Here is a 19,728-nt window from a genome sequence, read left to right as displayed (position 1 = left end):
TCCTTTTCTGAGGGGAGAGCTCATTGTTTTGTGATCTTCAAAGACTGCACACTTCCTCTGAGTAAATTCCCTTGATTTTACAGAACTATTCCCTTGCTAATAGACACTGGGTCATGTCCAACTTTCGACTCTTAAAAATAACAGTGCGATGAACACATTTGATTAGAAATCTTCTTCCATGTTTAGCTCAGTCCCAGGAATAGATTTACCAAGGCACCAGGGGTGGGGACTTTTGGTACATTTTGTCTTGAGATACTAAAGACAAAAACAAAACAAAACAAAAGATGCAAATAAGAGTCTCCTTTGAGGGAAAAAAAAAAAAAAAAAAAGGAAAGGAAATAGGTGGAGTGTTCGATGCCTCGAAGAAAATAATAGGAGGCAGGTCAAGAAGAAGGACCCTCACCTCCTCCACATTCGGCTGACGTTAGATCTTCTATAATAAGCCAAGTCGCTGTAGCAGGTAAGGATGTGGCTTTTCTTTCCTCAAATAGTAAAAGGTTCAGGTTCCTTGGACAAAGATCTCTGACTGAATAGACGTTAGATAGGTTTCACCTCAGGCCTGACTTCCGATATGAGTGTCACATAGGGTTAACATGGAATCTTACATCTGAGATATTAAAAGGATTATCTCTTCCTGCCTGTTTTCCGCAGCCCCCTCCAGCCTGCTCTGGGCTTCCTTTAGGGGGTGGCCTCCTTGCTGCCCCACCCCCCACCTCCAGCTTTGCCTCACTTTAATTCATTGACCGTTATATTCTTAGATGAATTTTCATCACTGTTCATTTTAGTATTTCGGTTCACCTAACGAATTTATCCTAGAGCTACTAAAATAGCTTTTTTTTTTTTCCCAAGAGTTTTCAGCGGCCTGGGGACAGACATGGAGAAAGCGGGAGGTTGGTGTCTTAGTTTGGATTCCTCCCCAAAAAGCAGAGCCTGAGATAAGGATTTTGGAGCAAGTAGTTTATCTGAAAGCAAATTCCAGGAAGCACTGTGAAGAAGGGGGAAGTGACAGGAAGAGGAGACAGGCCACTAAACCGTGCGAGCTTGAGCAGGCTGTCGCCGTGACGACTGGGGCACCAAGCCACGGGGATCGCTGAGAGACTGTGGGGAGGACCCCTCCGATTTGTCCCACTGAGGTTCGGAGTCTGGGGAGCTTACTAGCAACTCCTGTCCTTTAATGCTTCAGTATTGGTCCTGGGATGACTTCCGGCCTGCCTCACCTGTGGCCAGAAAATGTCCCCGGGTGAAGAGACTGTAGGTGAGTGCAGGAACCAATGGCAGGAGACCCCCTCCTCCGTAGTTGCTCCTCCATAGTTGCCCCCTCCCTCTCCCTCTCTCGACGCACACACGCACATATATACATGTGATTTTTAAAACAGAAATCAGATCTTACTGTGCTTACTGATTGTTTTGCTCAACTCTTTTGGATATCATTCCACATCAATAGATACAGCTAGACCAAGGTTGTCAATGACTGAATAGTATTCCATTGGGAAGACACATCCCCATCAGACATTCATTCTTGCTAATTCTGGTTGACACAAACAAAGATATGAGGAATAAGATGAATCTTCCTAAAACATGGCTGTGCACAGGTCGCCCCCTGATTCTTCTCCTGCTCAAAACCCGCCAAGAGCTCTCTATGACTCACGTGACAAAGACTTTCATACCTTGGCCTTGGAGTCTGACCTGTATCTGTCTGGGCTGCAGGGCCTCCTCTCTACCCAGGTCCTCCAGCACAGCCAGACAGTTTGACCCACTGGATCGTTACAGGCCCTGTCCATTCCTGCATCTGCACCTTTGCTCAGGCTGTGTCCTCAGCCTGGGCCGCCCTCTCCCTGCCACACCGCTTGGCCCCATCCCAAGGACTTCCACTTCCCTCCGGCCTCCATCCCTCACCGCCGGAGTCCGCTCTTCTTTATAATCTTTTCTTTGACGTCTCACCCATGGGGGACTTTGCACAGTCTTGTATTTTTGTTCTCGTTTCATGGCTGCGTTTTCACTTCGTAACAAGTCTGGAACCGGTGAGAATACACTAGTGCGTCTCAGGGTTCAGAAGGATGCCTTCTACACACAGGCACCTCCTTGGTCAAGGTAGGGGGTGGTGAGCACAGGATTGGTTTTGTCTTTCGCCCTGGGTGAGGGTGGAGCTGGAAAGATGCACCTCTGTCCCCTTCCCACTCACTGGGGGCCTGTGACCACACTGCCGGATCTCAGTTTGTTGATGGCTGTTGAAGCTGGAAGACCCACAAAGACAGCTAGTGCCCTGTCCACAGCCCCCCTCCCCCTGGAGGCAGTCACTGGGGCTCAAAGGAGGGGGTGGGAATGGTCTTTCTGATTTAAATAGCAGACCTTCAGGGAAGGGGGGCTGAATGAAAGTGGAGGTGGGGGAAGGGCAACTCAGGGGGTGCTAATCCCAGCTTCCTGTCTGGATTTTCCTTGACCGCTGCTCAGGGCCCATCTCAGGATGTTCACAGTTCCTGAAATAGATCTCTCCTCTCACCTGTTCTTAAGCAAATAAGACCTTGATAACTTCCTGTCAAAGAATGCATGCTTTGGTCATTTCTCCTGGATGAGGGACAATATTGGGCACTGCTTCTGACCTCCCTGGGCTTTTCCACCTCTGTCAAACAGCAGCTCACCTTGGTGGGGACCCAGGGAGCAAACCACGACTGATGGGGAGTCGAGGGACTAGCCACCTGTTTCTGGCCAGGGCCCAGCCTTTTCTGTGAACTTGGTTGGTGTTTCCTTTCTTGGTCTGCTCCAGAAACCACCCTTGGCTCACAGGAGAACCCCCTCTGACTCAGAGTGACAGGATCTTCCCTCCTCCTCGCTCACCTGCCCCTGGCCCCTGGCCTGCTCCTACAGAATTCTCTCTTTCTGCTTAACTCACCATCCTAATCAATTGAGCTTTGGTACCAGAAGAAAACTAAGTGTCTGAGTCAGGGCCGGCCTCCCCAGGCCCGGTACTGGGGATGCGCAAGCGTGGGAATTACCCTGAGGGATAAGATGTGACGCCCAGCCCCGCTCAGGGAAACTGGAGGTGGACATCCAGGAAAGAAACGGGCCTCCTGGGGGAGGAGGGTAGGTCCCGGGGACCCGCTGAACTCAGAGGTGGAGAGAGGAGAGCAGAAGGCGGCGACTTAATTAATGCAAACGCTCCAGGTACCTGGAGCCTGGGCGGGACCTGCGCATGCGTGGGAGACTTTGGCGTCGCCAGTGTTGTCAAGGTAACCCTGACCCAAGGAAGCTGGCCATGGCCTCCGGGACTGGAGGGAGCTGGAGTCATCCTCCACCGCAGAGTGCAGCCACGATGGTAAGGGCTGAACCAGGGAGCAGAGCCTGCCTTTACTGCGGAGGCCAGGGGGCGATGGCCGAGTTGGGGAGCCGTCTCTGGGATGGGGATATGAGAGCGACTTGGCAGGGAGCGGGGAGGCGGTGGGGCGGTGGGTTACTGAGACAACTCATGGGGGCGGGGTGGCAGCGGGGAGAGGTTGGGCCCCCACCTTTTCTCCTCCTGGCCTGGCTGAGTCTCTTCTTGCTCCCAGCCCTGGGTGACCGTCCTGCAGCCCCTCCCGTGGTCCGTCCTATCTCCACCTCCGCAGCCCAGCCGCGTGAAGGAAGGTGAGACTCCGGGCTCCCTCCCGCCTCCTGTGGCCCACTATGCCCAAGTATATTCTCTAGGTGTCTGAGAAAAGGCCCTGAGGTCGGGGCAGAGGGCACGGGAGGCCTGGCATGGGTCCGCCGAGGGCCTGCTAAACTCCCGCCCCCTAGACCTGCTGGAGCTGATGATGCTGCAGACCGCGCAGATGCACCAGCTGCTGCTGAGTCGCCTGGTGGCAGCAGCGCTCAATCTCCAACCAGCCTCCCCTCTCCCACAGGTGCGAGGGCTGGGGATGGGAGGAGTGGACCACCGGGGCAGCCCACCTCCAGGTTCAGGGGTGGGGATCCATCTGGGGTTCCCTCTCGAGAAAGATGACACCACGGTACTCTGGGCCTGCAGGGGGCCTGATACTTATTAGGAGCCCAACTAACGTTTGTTGGGCAAAGGAATGGGTAAATGAATGACTACGAATACAAGGCGACTTTGGCTGTGACTGGCGCAGGAGAGGTACACCACCTGTGTGCTCACCTGGTTGGGAGATGAGGAGAAAGCTCCTTGGAAGAGCAGGTGGCCTTAAAATTAGCCCTTGAAAGCCAGATAGGATTTTGCACATTAGAAGCGGTGAGGGGTATGTCCACCACCCAGTGTGGCAAGAGCAGCGCTGCCCCTCAACCCCAGGCCCTCAGGGAGGCCCTGAGATGAGTACCCCACCTCACCGATGGAGCACAGGTGGCTCCAGGGCCTGGGAGCAAGGTCAAGGGCAGCTTGCTGGACTTCTGCCCCGGCTCTGGTGTCACACCTGGATTCTTCCAGTCCCTGTTCAGCCTCTTATTAGCTGGGTGACCTTAGCTAGGTTGCTCGACCTTTTGGAGCCTCACTTTTCCCACCTGCAAAATAAAGAATAAATGTCTCCACAGTGCCTTGCTTGCCTGTAGTAAAAGCTCAATAAACAGTAGCCATTTGATGATGAGTATCTGGAGAAATGATTCGGAGGAGCAGAGGAGTAGGGAGAACCTGGTGCTGTATCACCACCTTCCTTCCGCTTTCTCATGATCCCAAGGTCTGCCCGGAGGGTCAGCAGGAGGAGCGTGGGGAGGAAGAGGAGCTGGAAGCCCCAGAGGAAGGGCCTTTGGTGCTCCACCACCACTACCTGCCCTGCCTGATGCCCGCTCCGGAGCCCCTGCGACCCTGGCCAGCACTGTTTTCATCCCTTCCCCCATATCCGCCTCACTTGCAGGACACGTGCAGGATTCAGCACCGCCCTCCTGCCTCCTGGAGAAGGGGGGTGTAAGTGAGGTGGGAGGTCTGGGCACTGCCAGGGCCCTGCTCTGGGGCTGGGCTGGAAGAGCTGGCCTGAGGCCGAGGGTGGGGAGATATTTGTGGGTGAAACACCAGAGGCCACTTCTGATGGGGGTATTTCTTTTCTCACTTCCATTTCAGGAGAGCAGTGCCCCCTCCCCCACCCCCCAGCGCCACAGGGACTGTAGGTGCAGATGTGCCCCCGGCTTCAGGTAGGGGCAGGTTCGGTGGCAGTGAGGCCCAGGCCTAGAGATGAGTCAGAAGGCCAGGAGGATCATGTTCCCCTGGGGTGACTGCTACTGTCACCGCTGCAGGCAACTGGCCTGTCCCCACCCCTTTCCCTCCTGGGGGTCCACTGAGGCAGGAGGGAGTCAAGACTTGGGTGCTGTCTCCCCCTAGACTACTATGACGCTGAGAGCCTACTGTGAAGACAGACGCTGGCCCAGGGACCCACGCCAGCTTCACTGCAAGGCTAGAAACAGCCCCGGAGCCCCCCACGTGCCCCCCGGGGCCTGCGGCCACACCTTCTCTCAGATCGGCCCCCAACCAGTCCCTCGCTTCCCTGTGAATCAGTCCCATCTCCACCCCACGAAGACTCTGAACCTGCCTCATTTCTTCTCTGGAGTAAGAAGCCACATGAAAGCCCAACTCTGCTCCACTGTTTCCTGCCTGGCTGCGGGGGTGCTGGGGACCTGAAAGCTCTCTCGACTTCCTCCCCTCACCTCTCTCTGGGAAGATCGGAGGGCTGCAGGGGTCTCCGACTGACCTAATAATAGGGTAGGAGGTGAGAGTACAGGACTGCTTTTGTTGTCCACAGCTCTCTAAAGGCCCAGAGTGATGGGGGAGACACCTGACCGGGAGGGTCCTGGAGCTGAGCCACTTCCATTGGGTCCCCATCCTCACCCTTGGAAGCCAGCTCTGTTGACCATGTCCTGCTCATACCAGTAGTGGCTTGAGTTCCCATAGGGCCACGTGGGAGCAGAGCATGTCTGCCCCACAGGGCCAGGGTCCATCTCCCCAGCCCTCCCTCAGGAGGAATTTGTCACTCAGGGCCCAGTGGGGGTGGGTGTCTGGTGCCCGGGGTGGTCAGCACGGGGGTACCCCAGGGTCTGGAAGGCCCCTGTGAAGGAGTGGGTGGAGGATTACTGAGGAGACATTTGGGGAGAAAAGTCCAGGCCTGATGGGTCACCTTCCCGGCCATTGAGTGTTCTCCTAGGAGGAGGCATTGAGGCATGAGGTTAAGTCCAGGTATTTGTATTCACATTAGAAAAAGAAATATTCCCAAAAGTCCTACTGCTTGCCACAGTCCTTCAGCCAGGGCTGGACTCAAACCCTGAGGAGCTCCAGAGGCTGCTGTGGTGGTGGACACACCGCTCATGTAGGTTGGGCCCAGGTCCGTCTCAGGGTCCTCCAAGCTTCTTGCACCCTGTAGGTCCTTCTCTGTCTCTGGTGCCACTGCTGGCCGAAGATAAAGCACAGCAGGACAGATGTCACAAACAAGAACAGCAGTACTGACACAACCGTGATGATGACCATCTGGTTGTCCTGCATGGGCTCTGGGGAAGGAGGGGGCAATGGTCTTAGAAGTCCTCTGGGCCTAGATGCCAGGACCCCAGGGGCGGTGGAGGCTCATCCGTCACCCACCCAGCCCTTGTCCATCCTGCAGTCACACTGTGTTGTGCAGGTGAGTAGCAAGTGGTGTATTATCTAGGGGAAAGGCAAGCTGGGGTCCAGGCCACCAGCCAGGCCTCTGTGAGACTGTGAGGGCAGATGTCAGCATGTGGTTGCCATTGGCTAGCCAGGACAATGGCATGGTCTAGGCCAACCCCTCTCTGGACAGAGCTGAGCAAGCTTCTCCCAAACTCCCTGAAGACAGGGGACACTTTGGCTGTTAAGAGTCAGGACAGGGGAGCTCCAGGGGACCTTAGGGTCAATTAAGTCAAACTTTTCATTGTAGAGAGGAGCTGAGGCCAGAGAGAGGAGGTCGACTTGGTCAAGGTCACACAGCTCACTAATTGCCAAACAAGTAGTCCAGGTCCAAGCTAGGGACTCGGAAGCTGGTGACTTGGAGGAAGCTTCAGGGAACAGGGAGTGTAAGAGGGAGCCCTCTGGACTAAATGTGGGGCCCCAGGGTGCCTACGCCTTGAGCTGGCAGAGAGTAGGCTAAGGTTTTGATTTCCCTCTGTCTGGCGGGGGCTCCCCCTCACCGTAGACCTGGAGCGCCCGGGCCTCTGAGACGCTGCTAATGATGTCCCCGCCGAGAGAGCGCAGGTCCAGCTCAGCTCGGCAGGAGAAGTTGTGGTGGCCGTCCTCCTTGTGCGCTGTGGCGTTGTGTGTGGCTGTGGCCTCTTGGGGGTCATCCTTTCCACTCCCAAAGGTCTGGGTGTGCAGGGGCTTCTTGCCATGGAGCAGGGTGAGGGTGAGTTTCTCTAGGGGTGCCACAGCAGGCACGCTGCACACAATGGTGAAGGGCCTGCCCACAGTCACCCGAGCAGGCTGCAGCTCGAGCAGCACTTGCTCTGGAGGGTCTGCAGGGGAGAAAGTGGGCGGTCTGGTCAGGATGGGGGTGTAGTCCCAACAAGCCTATGCAGCCAGGACCATCCCGTCACCACAGTGTTCTTAGGTCCCTGGCTGGGCTCGTGGAAGAAGAAGTAGGCTGGGCCTGGCTTGCTCTAGAGTGTGAGGAGGAAGGAGGAGGACATACTGGGTGGTAGTTTTATGGACATGATGGTTTCCGGAATGGAGGTGGTCAGGTGTCTACAAAGAGAAGGTCTAGAAACTGTACAATGAACCCGAAAGATATAAATGTTTGGATCTGTCTTCTTTCTCTCCAGAAATGAAAAACAACTTTTCAAAAATTAAACAGCTGGATAATTACATTCAGAGAGACTTAAAAGAAAGTGCTCATTGGAACTGAGCCATGCGCTGTGAGGTGTTCACGTGAGAGGTGGGGGCTGGAGTCAGACCTGCTTAGTTCTCCAGGATCAAGTTCACAGCCGTGTTGATCATTTATCAAACAGGGCCCTCGGTGGTCCCCCACATTCCCCTTTGAACTAGAATACCATGCCTCCATCACCCCAGGATAATATGTTGGGACATCTTTCTATTCATTTGATCCACTGACGTCAGTCATGGGGAGGACCCAAGAGGTACCCTTGACGCCGAGATGCTGAGAGAATCCTGGCCTATGCAGAGTGTCTCCATGGCTTGTGGGCAGGTGTGTGCGTGAAGGCCCCATGTTTGCCAAGGGCTCTCAGGGCAAGATAAAAGCACCTAGTGACTCCTTGACCTTCTCTCAACGAGGCCGAGGGACACCAGAGTGTGTGCCAGCCTTCCTGATGGTGCCCCTGCTACTTGTCACGGGACAGGGGGTGTTCCAGTAACCCAGCTGCTCCTGAGCTGGGCAGAGACTGTGAGCACAGAGCGGGAAAGCCCTTTTAGATCCATGTTAACCATGCTGGCTCACCCTCCTCTGAGCGGACCTCAAAACCAGGGTCGCCGGCAAGTTCACAGAGGCCAGTGAAGGGTATGAGCACATCCTGAGCCCATGGCCTAGGTCCTGTTCCTTGTCACCCCAGGAGCCCAGGGAGGTGGGGGCCGTGACAGAGGTGCCAAGGTGCAGTAATGGCAGCTTTGCGCCCATGCGGCAGACGCGGGCTCTGCCCAGAGGAAGGGGGACCCAGTGTGTGGCACTCACGGAACACACGGACGCTGATAGTCTTTGACATCTGTTTCCCAGAGCAGGTGAAGTGGCAATACATGACCGTGTCCTGGGAGACGTTCGAGACCAGGTACTCTGTCCACTGAGCATGCTTCTGCAGCTCGACCTTGTTCAGGGTGGTCTCCAGACCTCTGATCTGAGGGTGGGGACAGCTGCTAGTGCAGTTGACCTTATAGGGTTCGCCGCGTTTCACTGCCACCTGCTCCGGCGCCTTCTCACCAGACCCTGGAAGACCGAAGACGCTGGGCAGCAGATGTCCCTGTTGCCCTGCCCGGTGAAGCTGCCCACCACTCGTAGTCCGATCAAGGAAGAGGAGCCCAAGAATAAAGGCCAAGGATGGTTCTGCTCCTCGACCCGTGACCCTCGTTCAGGCCTCACAGTCTTACATCTAGACCGAGGAGGCTGGCCCCGGGCTGTCTCCCTGTCTCTGGTGGCCCTTCCTCCGGCCCATCACCTCCAGATTAGTCTTCCTCACGCATATCCTCTCTCTCCATGGAGAGGGATCCTACTTGACCTTCAAAGCCTAGGCCTAAGGTGCCCTCCTCTATGAAGGCCACTCGGAGTTGGAGGTGGACTGCGTCTTCTGAGCCCCCTGTGGCCCTGGATTCAACCTTTCCCTTCCTTCCCTCCTCAGATACTTTTAAAACACCTGCTGTGTGTCAGGCACTGTTCTAGGCTCTGCAGTAGTGAACAAAGCAGACCGAACTTTGACTTTGCCGAGCTCATAGTCTAGGAAGAGACAGATAATAACGATCAAGTGAAATATCCAGCCTGTTAGCTGGTGGTCAGTGCCTGGGAAAGGACATAGGGAGTGGCTTGGGGTCGCCATTTAACATAGAGTGGTCAGCAAAGGCCTCCTGAAATCATGACATTAAGCAGACATGAGGGAGGTGGGGGCGAGCCCTGCGGATATCTGGGGGAGAGTGTTCCGGGGAGAGGGAACCGCCAGCTTAAACACCCTGGGGCGGGAGTGTGCTCGGTGTCTTTGAGGAATAGCTCAGCGAGGAAAAAGGCAGGGGGGAGGAGAAAGTCAGAAAAGAAGTGGTACCAGCCTGCGTAGGACCCGTGGTCCTAGTGGTTCGTATTCGTGTTGACTCTCCCTTAGCGGCTTTGGAGGCTCTAGAAGGCAGGGCCTTGTCTCCCATCGTGCTTAGCACAATGCCCTCTGTGTGACAGACATCCAGGAGGTCTTTGATACACGAAGATTGAGCCCTCAGCACTGACCTCCCACTCAGCAATGATCCCAGCCAGCTGGGCGCAGCCTGTGTCCTGTGCTAGCACCACACCTACATGTCCCCGCTCAGTCCTCGGGGCTTTGCAGGCAGACAGAGCTGGATTTGAATCCTGGGTTCATCATGTGCCAGCTACGTGACCTCAGGCAAGGTGCCTTCTCTCAGTTTCCTCGTCGGTGACACGGGCTAGCAGTCCCTTCGCCACCATGACGTTGTGGGAAGTGTGATGAGACAACCCGTTGAAAGCACCTGGCAGGTTATTTTAAAACAGCGCCAGGCGCGTGCTGGCATTTTCCCTCACAGTCCCCTTGGCCCACTGGAAGGCTCATTTTCACTCGGAAGAAAGCCAGACGGTGAGTCCTCTGCTGCCCCCTGCTGTCCCCCAGGCCACATCTGAAAACTTGCTGAGGCATGCCCTCCCCTTCCCTGGAACCTCAGCATCCCACCATTTCGCCTCCACGACCTGGCACGCACACACACACAATACGTCACACACACACACACACACACACACACACACATGCGTGCCATGAAGCTGTGGGGCCGGTTCAACCTGATGTCCAAAAGGCCAGGATGCCCACCCCATGCCCAGGGTCACAGGGAAGCCAGGCTGGCACAGCGTCTTGTTCTCACGGCAGGTGGCCTCTGTGTTCAAAGCCTCAGAGACTTCAGGGCCAGCACCCCTCACCCCCACCCAAAGCCAAGGAAGCAGGCGGCCCACCCTCTGAGCTGGCACGTGCCAAGTCAGGAACCCCAGGCACTAGCTTACCTGGGCAGTAGAGCAGGGCGAGGAGGGCTGCGGGCAGGCCCCAGAAACCAAAAGGGGACATCTCAAGTGACGTTCTAGTTCTCAGGGGACAGCTGAGGGCCGCCTGGAGAGAGATGGAGGGTGCAGGTCAGGGAGTGATAGCCTGGAGCAGCAGCCCGGAACCTCCAGCCTCCTGTGAGCCGATGACCACATTTCCTCTCATTATCTGAGCAGCCCGAGGGAAGCCACGTAGGAGGCGGGCTCCCAGGGCTCCAGGCCCACAACAATCCAGGCAGAGGAACCTGGGGAGCTGCTGATAAGCAGCCATAACCTAATCCTCCTGGCACGCTCCTTCCTGTACAGGAACAGGGCAGTGTGGGTGCCCACGTATGGACAAGCATGCACATACGTGTGAGCGACGTGCACCGTGTGGGCACAGAGGACAGTGATGTGTATAAGCCCCAGATCTGGAGAACCCCAAGATCTCACAGGATACAATCTTGGGGTGCCCTCTGGGAAGAGAATATCCGGTCAGGTCCTGTCCAGGATACGGGTCACCATAGCAAAGCAGGTAGAGAGCGGGGCTTTTCCTGGAAAACCTGGGTGGGAATTGGAGGTACTCCAGCCAACTGCCGAGCACAAGTTTGCTTAAAACTTAACACCCTGCTCAGCTTTCACCCTCGACCTGTCTGACTCAGCTGATACAGGATGTCTTGCTGTCTAGAGCCTTAGGAAGTGCTCCCACAATAATCCCTGGCAGCCCAGGCACAGAAGTAATAGTCATCCAAATCGCCAGCCTCCATCCTGGGGCCTGACTTACAGTGTCTCCTTGCCACCTGCTCCAGGCGGGGAGCCTTGGTCTGGGGGTTAGCGCCTGACAAGTTGCATTGCTTCTAGGAGGTTCCATCACGTGTTGCTGGTATCTCCAGGAGCAGTGAGCAGATGAGAAGGGGAATCTGATGGTGGGGAGGGCCTCGCTAGGGGGCCTTTGATCCCGACACATTCAGCCTTCTAATGCTCCAGTGATGGCTAAGAGCCCCCTGGGACCAGGGAACCAGGGAGACGGGGACAGGGGCAGGCCCTCTTGCTTCCTCAGGGGTACCCCAGATGGGGCCTTTCCAAAGGGACACCCCAGTGTTTTTAGAGCTCAGGCCAAACCTTGTCCCCGGGTTGGGAGGGTGGGGTACAGTCTTGCCCTTCTCTTTGGCTGCTGAGGTCAAAGACTGTTACCATTCTGTGTCATTGTCAAGTGCTGCCCTTTCCAGCCTAGGCCCAGAGAAGTCCCTGACAGGCTGCCGGACTTCCAAATGACGCAGAAGAAGGATGCAGAAGGAAGAAGAGGGAGAAGAAGCTGGAGCCAAAGCCCAGCCCGGGGATCCAGCGCACGTGGGGCCGCAGGAAACACCCCTCCAGCCCCAGCTAGAGGTTGAAGGGTGGCCCCGGGGCTCGGACAGCCATCGCTGCCCAGGTGGCAACTCTGTGGTCCCCACTGGGTCTGAATAATAATAACAATAACTACAAAAAATAATAATAATACAAAAACAAACATTTACTGAGTACAGGTGATAAGCACTTGATAAATGTCAACTAATTAATTCCCCAACTCTATAAAGTAGGTACTGTTACTGTCCCCATCTTACAGATGGGGAAATTGAGGCACAGAGCGATTAAGTGATTTCTTCAAGGTCACATACCTAGGAGACTGCCGAAGTAGGGGCAAGAGAAGGTTTCTTGGGGGCCAGCTTCCCAGGAGACCCACGGGAGGGAAATGCAAGGCAGCAGAAGGCCAGAGAAATTGCTGGGGACTTCCTTGCTACGAGGGTCTTGGGAATGGTGGGTGGTTTATGCACAGAGAGCTCCAAACGGTTTCTGGTAGGGACAGTGCCTGTGAACCCCAGCCATACACGGAGCTGGGCCAGCCTGACTCCAACTCCTGGGTACCAGTGAGGCTTCTGGGGCCCACGGGTCCTGCCCTGAGCCTGCCAGGTCCTGCTCCCACCCACCAACTCCTCCTTTGATCTCTCCTCCATGCCCCCGGGCAGGCCCTCCCCGACGGGGCACACCAGGCATGTGAACACGGCTTTGTTAGACATGGAGACTGCATTCTTACACGGCAGTCTTCCCTCCCTCCCCACCGGCCCGTCCATCCATTAGGGCAGAAGCCAAATCACATGCACTGCTATATTCACCAGAATATGACACTGCCTGCACATAGTAAGTGCTTAATAACGGTTTAATTGGTAGACAGATGGATGAGTAGATTAGCAAATTAAGAAATAGCTCTGGTAAACAACACAAACAACCTTGGATGAGGGCCTTTCTTTTAGGTCCGCTCAGCATATCTTTCTCCTTCTATTGATGTCTCTGCTGGCCCCCAGGCCCCCTAGCTGGGCTGGCAGCATAAACATGGACAATCATGGTCCCGTAGTCCAGGAAGACAGGTATTAGGAGTTAGGCCTGGACAGGGTTTTTCTTGGGTCTTTCTAAAATAGAGCTGGCAGGAAAAAGAGCCTTCCCTTTCTGGTCCTAAACAGCAGATGCCCATGAGGCAGGCCCTGGGAGTGAAGAAGCTGACAAAAAGACAGCTCAGTGGTGGAAGGAAGGTGATCCATGCCTGTCACAGATAATGTGCTGTCTGGGGGGTGAGGTGAGGTGGGCTCTGGTGAGTGGGAGGCTGGGTTGAGTGGCTGTCAATGATTCTGTGCTGAAATGAAAGAGCTTTCTAGGCTGGACATCAGTGGAAGGTTCTGGCCCTTCGAACCTGCTCATGGGAGTCAAGGCTAGATGTAGGTCATGGTAGAAGGGGAGTTACTGCACATGCGTACAGGACAGCAAGTAGCTGGGGCACCAGAGGGAATCACGGCCTCTGGAAGATATGAGAAAATTTGAGGGGAGGGAAGGTTGGAGCCTCAGTTTAGGCAATGAACTCATCTCTTCCACAGGGATGACTAAGTCTCAATCCGGTGACTTTTGTCTATCACTTATATTCCTGTTGAAAGAAAACAACCGTCAGCCTAGAACTGTGTTCCCAGTAAAACCATGTTTCAAGAAGCAAGGCGAAATAAAGATACAGATGAACAAAGACCGAAAGGGCTTATCTTCAAGACCCCTACGCTAAAGGGATTTTTAAAGACATGTGTCAGGTAGAATTAAAAATGATCACAGGACACTTCTCTATGCGAGAAGGAAGGATGAGAAGAGAAAATGGCAATCATTGTCCGCAATCATATTGATAATATTTATTTGAGAAGTTTTAAAGAGTTCAAAATTAAAATGCTGGGCAGTAATATATGAGAGAAGATTAGAGCTAAAATATTCTAGATTCCTTGTGTTGTTTAGAAGGGAGGATGCATTTTAAGTTATGTGAGCATGGCAAAATTTCAAGGAACATCAGCAAAGGTAGAGTGTATAAATTCTAAACCACCACAGAGGGTTAAAACGGTATATATTTAAAAAACCTTTCAATCAATCAAATAATTAAATAAGGAGAAAAGGGAGAGAGAAAGTGGGGCAAATGTAAATTTTTAAAAAGATAGTATTAAAAAGTCCAAATTTATTGATAATCATAATAAAGAGGAAAATTTTAACTATAGTTAAAAGACAGGGATTGTCAGATTTTTTGAAACGTTTTAAAACCCCACACATATCTGGTAATGTAAAAACCCATGGGTCAAAGAAAAATAGTAATAACACATTGTAAAATTCTTAGAATTGAGTGATAATGAAAAAAAAAACATATTAAAATTTATGGGCTACATCGAACGTGGTACTTAGAGGGAAATTTATAGCCTTGAAAGCTTATATCAGAAAAGAGTCTGAAATAAGTATCCAATTTAAGTAAGTACTCCAGAAGTTAGAAAAAAAGATCAGTAAAATAAACCGAAAAGTGACACAAAAGGAAATAAAGATAATACGAGAAGAAATCAAACAAACAAAGTACACAAAACGATGTACACCCACCCAAAAGTAAACTCAAGGCTTATAAAGAGAAGAGATCAATAACATAGAAAACAAAAGATGTGGTAGACGGGATCAATAAAACCTAAAGTTAATTCTCTGAAAAAACTAATAGAATGGGCACATCTCTGATAAAATTTATTTATAAACAAAAGAAAGCACAAATAAATGTTATTAGGAATGAAAACAGGAACATACTACGAGATAAAAAAGACGTTAAAAGTTCACAGGAACAGAAAGTACACAGGTGGTTGCCATGGTCTGGGGGGAGGGGAAACAAAGAATTGTTATTTTGTGGGTAGAGTTTCCGTTTTGTATGAAATAGTTCCAGAGATGGGCTCGAAAGCAATGTACTTAAAACACAACCAACTACTGATATCAGACAAAGTTGATTTTTAACCACAAAAATACGAGGGATAGAGTGAATACTGAAATTAAAGGGTCAGTTAGCCAGGATGTTATAATAGTTCTAAACTTGTAAGCATCTAGGTTCAAGAACTATAAAGAGATAAAACCACCATCATGGCAAGAAATTTTAATATTCATTTATGAACTATGTATAATGAAGCAGACAAAAAATAGTTAAGATGGTACACTTGATATGTATTTTACAATGAAAAGAAAAAAAGACTATAAATAATTTATGTCAAGATATATGAAAGTAGATCAAATATTAGAAAAATATAATTTACCAAACTTAAGAAGGAATAAAAAGCCCAAATGATTCTATAGCTATTTAAAAAAATGGATCAGTAATTTAAAATCTTCCCACAAAGAAAATACCCGGTCCAGATAGTTTTACAGAAGTTTAAGTAGAGATAATTCTAATTTTATAAAAGCTCTTTCTGAGAATGGAAAAAGCAGGAACACTCTCTAACTCTTTCTATGAGGCCAGTATAAATTTCATAACAAAATGAGATAAGCACAGGATGAGAAAGAAAAGTCAAGAAGCCAATCTCGCTCATGCAACATTATAAGAAAAATACTAGCAACTCAAATCTAGCAGTATATAAAGATATATATAAGATATCACATCTAAGTGGAGCTTACCTCAGGCATGCAAAGGTGGTTTCATGATAGAAAACCCACAAATATCATTTATTACACTGGCGATGGTAAGCTTTGGTGCTCTATGTCACATTGCTTCTGCTCGCTTCTGATAGCACCTGTACTTACAGTGGATAATTTCATGCAAACTTAGACTCACCTTATGCTGCCAATGTCCCACCTCAAGTTTGTATCATGTTTCTTTCTGCCTCACAGTGGTTTACAAGTGTGGGAAAGTTGTCTAATTTGCAACCCTCAATCCATGAGGGGACAGGAGCTGGTGGATACACACTCCAGCCTCCTTCTTTCCCGTGGGCAATTCCGGGTGGCATCTCGTAGGCTTACCAAAGGTCCCAGTAGAACTGAGTTCTTCCTGCCTACAGCTGCGTCATCAGACATGCACATTTAAATTGGCTTTTCCTCTTTCCCTGTTTCAGTCTCCCTGATCCTTCAGGTGCTGCTTCCTGGAATCACCTGTCAAATAACCCACCTGTCCCTTGTCCTTGCTCCAGGCTCTGCTTTTGAAGGAGCTCGAACTAAAAACTTACATTAACAGATTTAAGAAGAAAAAACATGATCATCTCAACAGACGAGGAAAGAAATTGACATTCAAAATCCTTTCATGGTATAAGCTCTTAGCAAATTAGAAGGAAACATCCTTAACCTGAAAAAGAGAGCTTACAAAAAAGCTTACATATATTATTTTTAATGAGTAAATCTCAGGAGCATTTTCTTTAAAATCAGGAACAAGACAAGGATGCACAGTATCTCTGCTTCTATTAAACATTGTACCAGAGGTCCTGAACAGTGCAGTAAGAAAAAAAAAATTAAAGGCCTAAGGATGGGGAAAGAGCAAAACCATAAGTATTTTCATATGATATAATTACCTATGTAGAAAATCTAAAAGAATGATCAGACAAATGATTCAAAATAATAAGAGGTTTTGGCAAGGCAGCTAGCTATAAAATCAATATCTGCAAATAAGTTGCTTTCGTGTATATCAGTAACATACTAAAATATAATTTAAAAAACACCATTTATAATGGCACAAAAATAGGAATAAACCTAGAAAAACACGTATAAAACCTATAGTAAGAAGTTATAAAACCTTATTAAAAGGCATTGCATACGATCTAAACAAATGGAGAGGGAGCCTGTGTTCACGAATAGGAAATTCGATGCTAGAAAGATGCCATTCTCTCCTCACTGAACTACAGATTCAGTGCAATTCCAATTCATCCCAATGGGATTTTTTTCATGAAAATTGAAAGCTGATTTTAAAACATAGATGAAAGAGCAAAAGGTCGAAGGTACCCCTAAAGAATAATAAGGTGAGGGGATTTGCTGTACTAGATATGAAGACGTTATAAATTACGTTATTAGTGTAGGTGTCGGCAAATTAACCAATGCAACAGAATAAAGAGCCCAGAAATAACTTGTATAAAGCTCTGTCACATGACAAAGGTAGCCTTGTAGATCATTGGGTGAAGAAAGGTCTATTAAATACATGATACTCAATCAACTGGTTAACTATATGGAGGAAAAGGGAGGGAATATATCCTGACCTCAGACCGAATGTAGACACCAATTCCATGTAGATTAAGGACTTATATGTGAAAGAACACTTTAAAAACTATTATAAGAAAATACAGTATTTTGTCTTTGGGGCAGGAAAGGATTTCTTAAGCAAGACCCCAAAATCATCAATCATAAAATAAACAATTGACAGCTTTGACTACATTAAAGACACATGTGAACATTTCAAAGAAAAGGAAACATGTCTAAATAAATGAAAAGATGATTTAACTCAATAATAGCCTGGGAAATTAAAATTAAAACAACAATGGGATACCATTTGATATCGACCAGACTGGTAAAAGTGAAAAAAATCTAACAAGAATCAAATATTGGAAAGGTTGCAGGTGAATAGGAATTTTTATAATTGCTGGTGAGAGGGTATATTAGCCCTCTGGGACAGGGGTCACCAACTCTGGGGCCATGGACCCCTAACTGGTGTGGCTTGTTAGAAACCGGGCGACACAGCAGGAAGTGAGCGTCAGGTGAACAAGAGAGCGAAGCTTCATCTGGATTTGCAGCCGCTCCCCAGCACTAGCATCTCGCCTCAACTCCACCTACCTCATAGCATCAGGCATGAGGTTCTCATAGATGCACGAGTCTCTGGTGCCAAAAACGTTGGAGACCGCTGGCTCTGGGCGATAATCAGGCGTTATCTTGAAAAGCTGAATACGCTTACATCCTATAACCCACATGTCCACTCTCAGATATATGCCCTAGGGGAACTTTTGCGCTAAGAACTAGACGACATATCCTGTGCTTACCTCTTACAATTTGTTTGACTTTGAGCAAGTCACTTAATTTCTCTGTGCCTGTTTCCTCTTCTGTAATATGGGATTAATAACAATACCTTCCTCGCAGGTTGTTGTGTGGATTAAACAAATTAAATGAGTTAACGTTTTTAAGTATTTAAAACAGTGCCTAGCACACAGTAAATGTTATATAACCGTTTCATAAAATAAGTATGCATATGAGATAAAGCACTTTAAAAAAATCAAGAGAACAATAAACACAATTAGAAGGGTGGTTACGTCTGGGTGGGAAGTGAGTAGCACAAAAGTAGATGCCAAATTTAGTGATATTTCATTCTTGTGTTGAGTGGCGGGTTCAGGGCTGTTCGTGATATTACCATGCTGTAGACAATGTACACACATGTTACATATGTGTACATGTGTGTGCCACATAGTAAATTTCACAGAAAGATTACAAAGGGAAAAGAGAAATTCCTACGTGTCTAGAAAGAAGAGGAGGCTCCATGGCAATGTGAGCTATAGTTTAGGAAAGTCCCCCTGTACCTGGGAGGGATGATTTCACTGAGTGTCATCATGAGCCCCAGAGGCAGTCCCCAAAGAATGGGGACTGTTCTTTCCCCTGCGTATCAGCTCCAGCCCGGATCAGATGGCCCAGGTCACACGCACATGGGCTCATAGACAAAAAAGGCAGCCCCACACTTCTAAATCTGTCACCTGGACCACAGAGCAAGGGAGGAAGCAAGAGGACAAAAACAGGAAATAATGACAAAAGCAAGGCCCATGGCTTCAGAGACAGGATCTCTGAGGAGCTGGGAACATCCAGCCAGGAGGAACTCTGGGATCTGCAGCTCCGGTGCTTACCAGGGGGACACTGAGGTCTAGAGAGGAAGGGATTAGAACTCAGATCTTGACACTCTGTCCCAAATCCTTTCCACTCTGCCAAGAGGGAGGGGAGAACTGTGGTCTTACCGGTCATCTGCTCAACGGAATGACCGCGATGGGGGAGGAGGGGTAGGCAGGGGTCGAGCTCACCTCGAGAAGTGAAAGCCAGATGAGGAGCTGCTGGGCTAGCGACACTACCGGGTGCTACTGGTGTTAGGTCAGGCTTCTCTCTCTCTCCCACGACTCCGAGGTCACATGCTTCCTCTGTTCTGCTCTCATCTCAAACTAACCTCAGTTTCGGTTCACACCCTCTTTTCTTTTTAATCGTCATAAAATATACACAACATAAAATGTCACCACTTTAACCACTGTTAGTGTACGGTTCTGTGGCATTAAGTACATTTACATTGTGGTGCAACCATCACCACCGTCCTCTCCAGAACTTTTTTCTCTTCCCCGAATGATTCTATTCTCATTAAGCAGTAACTTCCCAGGCCACCTCCCCCAGCCCCTGGTCACCGCTGTTCTGCTTTCTGTCTCTATGAATGTGACTCCTCTAGGAGCCTCACAGAAGTGGGGTCATACAGGATTTGTCCTTTTGTGACTGGTTTATTTTGCTGAGCATGATTTCTCAAGGCTTATCCATGTTGTAGCATCTGTCAGCATTTCCTTCCTTTTTAAGGCTGAATAACATTCCATTATATGGACAGATCACGCCTTGTGTATATCCTCCCATCAACTTGGGTTGCTTCCACCTTTTCGCTACTCCAGATAATGCGGCCATGAACACGGCTGTGCAATATGTCTTCAAGTCCCCACTGTCATCGCCTTAGGGTATACACACAGGAGTGGAATGGCTGAGTCACGTGGTAGTTCTATGTTTAATTTTTTTTTTGACTTGTGAATGTTTTTAT

General features: G+C 50.0%; 2 protein-coding genes across 3 annotated transcripts; one reads left to right on the top strand and one right to left on the bottom strand.

Moving 5' to 3' along the window:
- The first annotated feature begins 3,185 nt into the window (after positions 1 to 3,185).
- On the top strand, positions 3,186 to 5,747 carry PRR29 (proline rich 29). Its single transcript, XM_039859297.1, has 6 exons — positions 3,186 to 3,313; positions 3,546 to 3,621; positions 3,772 to 3,878; positions 4,662 to 4,888; positions 5,042 to 5,112; positions 5,300 to 5,747. Exons 1-6 carry the CDS (start codon positions 3,191 to 3,193, stop codon positions 5,326 to 5,328), a joined length of 633 nt encoding a protein of 210 aa, XP_039715231.1. The 5' UTR covers positions 3,186 to 3,190; the 3' UTR covers positions 5,329 to 5,747.
- A 391-nt stretch (positions 5,748 to 6,138) lies between these two features.
- ICAM2 (intercellular adhesion molecule 2) lies at positions 6,139 to 19,305 on the bottom strand. 2 transcript variants are annotated; one of them, XM_039859296.1, is made up of 5 exons: positions 18,965 to 19,305; positions 10,623 to 10,725; positions 8,598 to 8,846; positions 7,108 to 7,428; positions 6,139 to 6,456 (listed from the first exon to the last, which is right to left on the bottom strand). In XM_039859296.1, exons 2-5 carry the CDS (start codon positions 10,681 to 10,683, stop codon positions 6,275 to 6,277), a joined length of 813 nt encoding a protein of 270 aa, XP_039715230.1. In that variant the 5' UTR covers positions 10,684 to 10,725; positions 18,965 to 19,305; the 3' UTR covers positions 6,139 to 6,274. The 2 variants fall into 2 exon arrangements, with proteins under 2 accessions (XP_039715230.1, XP_039715229.1); XM_039859295.1 differs by having other exon boundaries at positions 6,139 to 6,358; positions 18,965 to 19,289.
- Positions 19,306 to 19,728: the final 423 nt, after the last annotated feature.

Source organism: Pteropus medius, unplaced genomic scaffold, assembly GCF_902729225.1.
Source record: "Pteropus medius unplaced genomic scaffold, Ma_sr-lr_union100, whole genome shotgun sequence".
Lineage (NCBI taxonomy): Eukaryota > Metazoa > Chordata > Mammalia > Chiroptera > Pteropodidae > Pteropus > Pteropus medius.
The sequence above is the reverse complement of the archived record's forward strand: the minus strand, read 5'-3'. Positions and strand labels throughout refer to the sequence as shown.

Bases quoted from the DNA above. Each gene is read 5' to 3' on its own strand.
- PRR29 (XM_039859297.1), top strand. From the start codon at position 3,191: ATGCGTGGGAGACTTTGGCGTCGCCAGTGTTGTCAAGGTAACCCTGAC. The intron at 3,622-3,771 runs GTGAGACTCCGG...CCCGCCCCCTAG, and splicing joins GCCCAGCCGCGTGAAGGAAG to ACCTGCTGGAGCTGATGATG. The intron at 4,889-5,041 runs GTAAGTGAGGTG...CTTCCATTTCAG, and splicing joins GCCTCCTGGAGAAGGGGGGT to GAGAGCAGTGCCCCCTCCCC.
- ICAM2 (XM_039859295.1), bottom strand. From the start codon at position 10,683: ATGTCCCCTTTTGGTTTCTGGGGCCTGCCCGCAGCCCTCCTCGCCCTG. The intron at 7,429-8,597 runs GTGAGTGCCACA...TCTCCCCTGCAG, and splicing joins TATCAGCGTCCGTGTGTTCC to ACCCTCCAGAGCAAGTGCTG. The intron at 6,359-7,107 runs GTGAGGGGGAGC...ATCTTCGGCCAG, and splicing joins CCGGGCGCTCCAGGTCTACG to CAGTGGCACCAGAGACAGAG.